We start from the raw sequence: 10,130 nt of genomic DNA, 5'->3' as shown, positions 1-10,130 counted from the left end.
AAGACACACACACCCACATACTCAGACACACTCTAAGACACACACATACACTAAGACACACACACTCTAAGACATACACACGCTTAGACACACACACGCTAAGACACACACACAAACAGATGCACACGCACTCTCACACACACTAAGACACACTTGACACACACACACACTAGCACACACACACACACTAACACACACATTAACACACACACACACTAAGACACTAACACACACACGTTCAGAAACACGCACTAAGACACACACACTAAGACACACACACACTTAGATACAGACACACACTCAAACACACACTAAGACACAAACACACACTAAGACACACACACAATAAGACACACTGTGACACGTATGGGATACGATTGAACTGGATGATTGTGTAATCAAATAACTAGTTGCCGTATGAGTTAACCAGAACTTCAATGAACTAATGACCTGTCTGAATATTCTGCTCAATGCAGAATATTATCGACATATATGGTAAGACAGCAAGAATGACTCATAATATAACACAGATGTGATAACTTCATGGACAAAATATTCAATATATTGTGTTGCCAATCATCTACTACGCATGTCTAGAACCTGAATAGCCATATTAGAATGACGTATATACCCATAACTGCGCAGAAGCAGATATGCCACGTAGTGTAAGAACGGCATAAATAGCAGTGATCTTCAGGGAAGAGTCGGGACTCATCTTGTGGCCGTTAGACGTACCGGCGTACTAACCGGATCCTCTTGACAATCGTACCTGGAGATCCCCCGATTGCGGAGTGATGCTACAATATCCGGTGATGTATTGATGCTTAACTTTGTTACCCATGTGATCTCAATGCCTATATGTTAATTAACTATTTTACTTACATATACTAAAGAGTAAATAAACTTGTGTTTTATATTTGTCTTGCCTTGAAAACTGTCACGGTATGCTTGGTAGGTTTGCCAATGAGGTTAAAGAATAGCCAAAACTTGAGCAGGTAAGACATAAATTGGCGTAGTCTGGCAGGATATTGTTGTCTTTGGTAAGGTTATATTACTGTATAATTTGGTATTGTGACAGTGCTTCTCAGTGCACGGGGGGGTTGCTGTCGCCATATTAGATTTTTGGCCCATTGCCAAGGGGTTCAAATGGTTATAACTTTGCTTTGATAGGTGATAGAGTAATAATAGTAAATACAAATTGATAGTTGCAGTAAGTAGTCCTTGTTGAACCCATTGGCATACTGCCAAAATATTATAAGTTCTGTAACTTTGAAGCAGGACTTGGGAGATTGGTGCCAGTTTGCACGGTTGTGTCTAGCAATAAAGGGGAACTCTGTGCAGAGTTTCACCAAATTGGCACGTTGCCAAAACTTTCGGAGTTCTGTAACTTTGAGACAGGACTTGGGAAATTGGTGCCAGTTTGCAGGGTGGTGCCTCGCCGTAAAGGGGACCTCTGTGCAAAGTTTCACCAGATTGGCACGTTGCCAAAATTTTGTAAAGGGGAACTCTGTGCAGAGTTTCACCAAATTGGCACGTTGCCAAAACTTTCGGAGTTCTGTAACTTTGAGACAGGACTTGGGAAATTGGTGCCAGTTTGCAGGGTGGTGCCTCGCCGTAAAGGGGACCTCTGTGCAAAGTTTCACCAGATTGGCACGTTGCCAAAATTTTGTAAAGGGGAACTCTGTGCAGAGTTTCACCAAATTGGCACGTTGCCAAAACTTTCGGAGTTCTGTAACTTTGAGACAGGACTTGGGAAATTGGTGCCAATTTGCAGGGTGGTTTCTCGCAGTAAAGGGGACCTCTGTGCAAAGTTTCACCAATTGGCAAGTTGCCAAAATTTTGTGAGTTCTGTAAGGGGGAACTCTGCGCAAAAAGTTTCACCAATTGGCATTTTGCCAATAAGACAACAATATGTTTAGAAAAAGAACCAAGAAAGATAAAACTAAAATCGTTCAGAAAATAGACATCCCCGGCTGGTCCGAGGGTCCCTATGATATATTAGCTCAGGAGTTGATGCATAGTGGGCTTGCAGAATCATGGGATAGTAAGCTAAAAGATTCAGAGCCCCTCGATGTCGTTAAGGTACTCGAGGAGACCCCTGCCAAGGCAGGTGACGCAGTTCAGTTGGGTAGGAGAAATTGGGTATTGGCCTCAGCCTATAGGAATATCCATAAGAAGAAGTCCCAACTAATAAGAAAACTTAATCAGACGGAACAAAAGTTAGCAGAATCTGAAGGAAAGAGAGTGGTGTTGGAATGTAACCAAAGGCTGATAAAGGAAAAAATAGAACATTACCAGAATATTGCAGAAAAGGCTGTTGTAAAAGTTGCTCAGAATAAATATAAGGGGCGTAAAGGTAAAGTTGATAAGCGAAAGGTATCGAAAGCTATAGCTTCTGCTTCTGTGAACTGGGACCCAGATAAGTGGGATGGAGACTTATGGGATTCCTCATCTTCTTCGGGGGAGGAGGACTGGCATAAGGGGGATTGGGAAGACCCACCCAATCCAATAATTGATCCACCTGCTTTAAAACGTGCCCAGCCCATTAGCAGAAGGAAGGAAACTACTGAATATGGACCCGATACCCAGCCTATCGTAGGTCATGATGGGCAAAGGTTGCCCAGGTATGACGATCAGGGAAACTATATGTACGATGCCGATGGGAGACTGTTGGTGCAAGAAGAATTGGTGCCACATAGGCGCACCAGGCTTACCCTAGAGGATTTTTCTCAGTCAGAAGTTGATGATATACTGAGTAGATTTAGGCAAAGGCCTGGGGAATCTGACATACCATGGTTGGTCCGTCTATTTGAGCACGGGGCGACTGGGGTAATGTTGGATCCAAAAGATGCAATGAGATTTGTTACTCTAACTAGAGATCCAGTAATCAGTAGAAATTTTAGAGAATATTTTCCTAATCATCAAGGAGAAAGTGCTATTTCCCTGTTTAATATAGTAACCAATGGGTTTCTTAATAAATTCCCAACAGAGGCAGACATTCCAATCAATGACAAACCTTGGTACACTATCAGGGATGGCATTGAAAGGTTGAAGGAGGAAGCTATGAGGGTCTCATTAATTATCATCGAGCATATGGAAGATTATTTGGAGACTCGGCTGACAGCAGGAGTTAGAAATCGTTTAATTAAGACTGCACCTTCGGCTTATAAAGCCGTGATGATGACCCTACTTCTATCCATGACTAATGAGCCAATGTCTGCGGTTGTGGCTAGAATGCGGGAATTGCAAGATATGGGAAACTGGGATAGAGAGGAAAAGCGAACAGATCGTGATAGGTCTAGGAATCCTAGTTCCCAGGGGACTGGTGATTCAGGAGTGCCAAGGGTATCTCGTAGAGATATGTTTCAGGCTCTCCTGAAAGCTGGAGTCTCCAAGGACGCCATTGATGGAAAAGATACAGGTGATTTGTGGCGTCTTTATAAACAGAAGGTATTATCCAACAAAAAGGTGGATAAAAGGGAAGATTCAGTGGCCCCAAAAGCTTCTAAAAAGAGAGAGAAGCAGGTCACTAATTTAGAACCTAAGAAATTAGAATGGGAGGATTTTCAAAAGATCTATCCATGGAAGGAGATGGCTGCAATGGTAGCTAGCCAAGTGCAGGACCATATGAAGCCATCTGCTCCGCTCCTGGAGGAATCAGATTCTGATTCCGCATAGGTAGCAAGCCAAGCCCCTGTTTGGGTTAGGCGGGATGACAGACCCTATGTCCCGCTAGCCATACATTGGAAAGGGGGTAATGTCCAAAGGGTCCCAGCTTTAGTAGATACAGGGGCGGAGGCTACTCTGATTTATGGAAATCCCAAAAAGTTTAAAGGTCCAAAAGTTAATATTTTAGGATTGGGAGGAAAAGTTACCGAAGGAGTACAGACACAGGTAACTTTGAAATTGGGCAATTTGCCCTTACGTAAATACACGGTGTTAGTAGTACCTATTCCGGAATATATCATTGGCATAGATATTCTGAAAGGATTGACACTACACCTCGAAGATGGTAAGTTTGCCTTTGGCGTAAGGAAAATAGGGATAAAAGCTTGTCCAGTTACGGTGGGAAAGGTCAAAATGCCACCCGTACACATCCCTCCTGCAGGAAAACTGGTTGCTATGAAGCAATACAGAATTCCTGGAGGTCACAAGGAAATAGGAGAAACCATTAAGGATTTGGTCGATGCTGGGGTTGTGAGGCCTGCAACCACAGCATGGAACAATCCGGTATGGCCTGTGAAGAAGAGTGATGGGTCTTGGAGGATGACTGTCGATTACAGGGAATTGAATAAACAAACACCTCCCTTGACGGCAGCTGTCCCAGACACCATTACAATTGTGGAGCAGATCCAAAGTCACAGTGGACAATGGTACGCTGTGATTGATATCGCACAAGCGTTCTTCACAATTCCAATAGAAGAAAAGGCACAAGATCAGTTTGCCTTTACGTGGCAAGGACGTCAATATACGTTCACTCGATTGCCACAAGGTTGGATACATAGTCCAACCATCTGTCACCGGACGGTGGCAGAACATTTGGATGAGTTTGATTTACCATCAGAAATGCAGTTTTCACATTATATCGATGATATAATGATTCAGGGACCGGATGAACAATCTGTAAAGAAACAATTGGACGGATTGTTACATCATCTGCGAGAAAAAGGATGGGAAATAAATGATAGCAAGGTGCAGGGCCCCTCTCAGACGGTGAAATTCTTAGGAATTCAATGGAATAAGGGCCATAGGGAGATTCTCCCTAAGGCAAGGCAGAAAATCTTAAATTTTCCCACTCCGAAAGACAAGAAGGAAACACAATCCTACATAGGATTGTTTGGATTCTGGAGACAACACATTCCGCATCTGGGGCAGCTTCTTGCTCCTCTTTACAAGGTGACTCGCAAGAAGTACGAGTTCACGTGGGGAGAAGAGCAACAGGTTGCATTTGAGGCAGTAAAAGAAGCCATACAACAGGCTGTAGATTTATGGCCTTTACAAGATGGTGAGATAGAACTTCATGTATCAGTTCAGCATATGTATGCAAACTGGTCATTGTGGCAGAAGCAAGGGGGCAAAAGAGTGCCACTAGGCTTCTGGAATCGGAAATTACCAGATGCAGGAGAAAAATACACTCCACTGGAGCAACAGCTGTTGGCATGTTATTGGGCCCTGGTGGATACTGAACAATTGACGACAGGACACATAGTCCTTCTAAGGCCGCAAATACCCATCATGAGTTGGGTATTATCTAATCCAAAGTCCAATCGGATAGGACATGCCCAGGAGCAGAGTATCATTAAGTGGAAATGGTACATCTCGGAAAGAGCGAAAAAAGGTGAAGGAGGGATAGCTGCCCTGCATGAAAAGATAGCTGATATCCCTCCAGATGGTCAGGTTACACCAGTAGCGCAAATGGAGGAATCCCCAGTAAAGTGGGGAATACCTTACTCTGAGTTGACAGACTCCCAAAAAGAGCATGCTTGGTTCACGGATGGTTCGGCCAAGTATATCAGTGGAAGACGTAGATGGAAAAGTGTAGCCTTTAATCCAAAATTAGACAAGACGTTGGTCATGGAAGGAGAAGGTAAGAGTAGTCAATATGCAGAACTTTGTGCAGTATTCTTAGCTCTGAAGCAGGAACAAGGGCAAGAATGTCATTTGTATACGGACTCATGGTCAGTTGCCAATGGTTTGGCCACTTGGATCATGGGATGGAAGAAGAACGACTGGAACATTCATGGTAAGGAATTGTGGGGGAAAGAGCTTTGGCAAGACATAGAGGAATTCATTAGGAGTACTAAAAGTACCGTGTTTCATGTTGATGCTCATGTCCCTCTTGACTCATTGGAACGTTTATTTAATTCTCAAGCAGATGCGGCAGCATCGATTTCTGTTGCCATACAAGAACCTGACAAGGAAAAGGAAGCATGGCTTCAAGGTACAGCTGTTTGGGCTCACCAAAAAAGTGGACACTTGGGAGAGAAGGCCACTTACAGGTGGGCACAAGAAAGAGGTATCCCTTTGACAGTGGACATGATCAAACAAGTAATCGCGCAATGTCCAGTATGTCAACATGTGCAAAAACGAGAAGTGCCTCATACAGTAATGGGACACATAGGGAGAGGCCAGTTGCCAGCGCAGATTTGGCAGATGGATTTTGTAGGGCCCCTCCCTGAGAGCAGAGGATGTAAGTATATTTGTACAGCAGTAGATACATTCTCAGGTCTGATGGTGGGATTCCCATGTAAAACAGCAACACAATGGAGTACTTTACGTACTCTGGAAGTTATTACCCAGTATTATGGGACTCCCCTGCAGATCCAGACAGACAATGGTTCACATTTTACCGGAAATCAGGTAAAAGAGTATGCCAGTAAAAACAACATAGAATGGGTATATCATATGCCCTACTATCCACAGGCCGCGGGCCTGGTGGAACGAATGAATGGGTTATTAAAATCTACCCTGAAGAAGCTCACTGAGACCGACAAATATGGTCAATGGAGAGATAATCTGACTGCTGCTTTACAGATTATCAACAACAGGCCCATCACTGATTCTATGACACCCTTAATGCGCATGCTAACACCCAATCTCAGTATAGATGTAGCTAAGGTAGAGACAATCTTATACTGGAAAATTAATCCAGATGCGCAGGCACCTTATAGAGCCACTCCTGCCGCTGCAGGGTTGGATCTATACGCTCTTGATACGGTGGTGATAGCCCCGGGAAAGGTGAGTACTATTCCCACAGGGATAGGATGCAAGATCCCGGAGAATCACTTCGGGCAGATAGCCACTAGATCGAGTTTTGCTCTGAGAAGTGCAGTAGTCCTAGGCGGAGTCATAGATGCAGATTATCAGGGGGAAATTAAAGTAATCATGATAAATTTAGGAACAGATCCTCTGATAATAGGGAAAAAGGAGCGCATGGCACAGCTGCTATTAATACCAGTGTATCTGACACAAGTGGAAGAAGGGGTGGCCCCCACTGAACTTACTGTAAGAGGAGATAAAGGTTTTGGCTCAACTAATGTTACTAATGTAGGGGCCAAAATATGGGTTCAGAATCACCAAGGACCGCCCTCCCCGGCAGAGGTTATTGCTGTGGGGAAAGATCGAACTTTGCTTATTATGCGACCCGGAGTAGAGAAATGGGAATATGTCCCACAAGAAAAGTGCTATTTGCGGGAATAATGCTTGTTTCCTTGCCTTCTCTAGAATCACATAATCATTTTTGGAATCCTTGGCGTCATGTGTTCGGTGTTCGCAGTAGGTGATGCGTGGACGCCAGGGATCCGCGTCAATGACACCGGAAGGAATGATTATTCGTGGGGCTGGAGGAATTCAACCCGAACCAGGAAGCAAGACAACTTCACTTGTGAAGCCAACCAGAAATGTTATATCGTGAATATTACCTTTGATGGGACTATCTGGAGTGGAAATCCATTATCGCATATAAGTTCGACCTACCGTCCTTCATATGCACTGCATAAGGCAACGGGACAAATAAACATTACGTCACTTGTGAAAGTGTCCTGCTGTCAGAGACCAAAAGAGTTGCCATATCTCAATTACTCCCTGGTGATACAATATGTTCAGAATTGTACAAATACGGGAGTGCAGTTTTCATTTCCCTTAAATGAGACAGAAGTAATTACGTGTGGGAATGCAACGGAGATCGAGAATCGGGCCATGTGGGGCCAGTTCCTGGTATTCGTGAACATTAATGCTTCTAAAATAGATCCTGGACATATAAAAAGGGTTCCATCCACCTGTCGCCTGGTGGGACGAGATGCTCAAAAGACTGTTATACAAGCCTCCGTGCAGTTTCCACCCTCAAGGACTTGTCCTACCAAGCGTTCCCGTCGAGCTTGGTATGATACCTTACTCGGAGGCTACGGAGCGCTTTCTGGGACTATTAATGGTTTTGATATAGAGACTTTAGCTAATCGAATGCATAACGCGGGAAGTGGTATTAAAGATGTGCTCACTTTGCAGGCTAACTGGATGCCCACTATATGGCAGCCCTTTAGTATGCAAACGGATGTGGACACAATAATGCTTGATTTGCAAGATGCATCTAATAGGTTTTCATATGAAATAAATTCTAACATATCTAACTATGTTAATTGGTCAATATGTACCTTGCAGACCATTTATCAGCAACAACAAAAGAACACACTTCAAACTATGCTCATGACTGGCAATGAGCAAGTGTGGAGGACCGTGTTCAATCAGACTATAACTGAGACTGATTGGATACAGTTGGAGGCGCAGAAAATGGTTTGCAATGATATATTATGTAAAGGGACCATATTCATATACAATGTTACTAAAAAGAATGTGATGTGTAAGTTTGTAGTTCTCCCCTTACTTATAGGTGTTCCAGAAGATATGCATTTCTGGGTACCTAGATTTAACGGGATTTACATTGATGACCAAAATAGAACTCATGATTTATCATTGTGTGATGATACATTAGAAGGGACCATATGCAAGGTCCAATCGGCTGTTTATGAACCATGCTTATTACAAAATACGATCAATGTATGTGAATGGACTGTGCTGCCACTCACTTTTAAGATGATGGTTGAAATAGCCCCACAGGAGGTATGTTTGGCAAGTAATCATCCTGTTGTACCTGGGATGGTTGTCCCATTTTCAGGATGCTTGCGAAACGTATCTGCACTTGTTTGGGAAAATGAGACCTTTGTGTTATTACCCGAACAAGACAAGACAGTGGCTGTCAATTGGCAACCACTGCCTTTAAATGTGTCAAATTGGGATCTAAATTTGACCAAATTCAAAAAGTTGTTAGAAGACACAGAAGAAGTACAGCAACATATTAAATTGCTTAATAGATCTTTGGCAACGCATATTGTAAGTACTACTGTAATAGCTGGCAAAATTGTAAAGATGGGATCGGCTATTGCTGATGCCACGTCACACCATTGGTATGACATCTTTATGGGTTATTCATCATCTGCACAAACCACTCTTAATTGGCTAATACATCCTGTTTTGGTATTGGCCATAGTTGTAATACTTTTATCGCTATGGAATTGTTTCATGGCATATAAGGTATTCTGTAGAAAACCAAAAGTTTTAATGGTATCATACGGCAAATAGTGAATGATTAAGGACCGATTGTGACACGTATGGGATACGATTGAACTGGATGATTGTGTAATCAAATAACTAGTTGCCGTATGAGTTAACCAGAACTTCAATGAACTAATGACCTGTCTGAATATTCTGCTCAATGCAGAATATTATCGACATATATGGTAAGACAGCAAGAATGACTCATAATATAACACAGATGTGATAACTTCATGGACAAAATATTCAATATATTGTGTTGCCAATCATCTACTACGCATGTCTAGAACCTGAATAGCCATATTAGAATGACGTATATACCCATAACTGCGCAGAAGCAGATATGCCACGTAGTGTAAGAACGGCATAAATAGCAGTGATCTTCAGGGAAGAGTCGGGACTCATCTTGTGGCCGTTAGACGTACCGGCGTACTAACCGGATCCTCTTGACAATCGTACCTGGAGATCCCCCGATTGCGGAGTGATGCTACAATATCCGGTGATGTATTGATGCTTAACTTTGTTACCCATGTGATCTCAATGCCTATATGTTAATTAACTATTTTACTTACATATACTAAAGAGTAAATAAACTTGTGTTTTATATTTGTCTTGCCTTGAAAACTGTCACGGTATGCTTGGTAGGTTTGCCAATGAGGTTAAAGAATAGCCAAAACTTGAGCAGGTAAGACACACACATACACTAAGACACACATACTCTAAGACACACACACGCTTAGACACACACACGCTTAGACACACACACGCTTAGACACACACACGTTAAGACACACACACAACCTAAGACACACACACACTCTGACACACACACACACACTAAGACACACGCACTAAGACACACACACTAAGACACACACACAAACAGACGCACACACACTCTCACACACACACTAACACACACACTAACACACACACTAACACACACACACACTAACACACACACAATAAGACATACACGCACACACATTCTTACACACGCACACACTAAGACACACACACAC

The 10,130-nt window shown here is 43.0% G+C and overlaps 1 protein-coding gene across 2 annotated transcripts; it reads left to right on the top strand.

Annotated features, from left to right (window-relative positions):
* Positions 1-364: 364 nt before the first annotated feature.
* Positions 365-9,726, top strand: LOC136611411 (uncharacterized). Of its 2 annotated transcripts, none has more exons than XR_010790266.1 (2): positions 365-809; positions 5,876-7,218. XR_010790266.1 is itself a non-coding variant. In XM_066591011.1 (2 exons), exons 1-2 carry the CDS (start codon positions 795-797, stop codon positions 9,133-9,135), a joined length of 1,926 nt encoding a protein of 641 aa, XP_066447108.1. In that variant the 5' UTR covers positions 365-794; the 3' UTR covers positions 9,136-9,726. The 2 variants fall into 2 exon arrangements, 1 of the variants encoding a protein (XP_066447108.1); XM_066591011.1 differs by lacking the exon at positions 5,876-7,218 and adding an exon at positions 7,225-9,726.
* Positions 9,727-10,130: the final 404 nt, after the last annotated feature.

Source organism: Eleutherodactylus coqui, chromosome 2, assembly GCF_035609145.1.
Source record: "Eleutherodactylus coqui strain aEleCoq1 chromosome 2, aEleCoq1.hap1, whole genome shotgun sequence".
NCBI lineage: Eukaryota > Metazoa > Chordata > Amphibia > Anura > Eleutherodactylidae > Eleutherodactylus > Eleutherodactylus coqui.
This window is presented reverse-complemented; position numbering and strand designations above follow the sequence as displayed.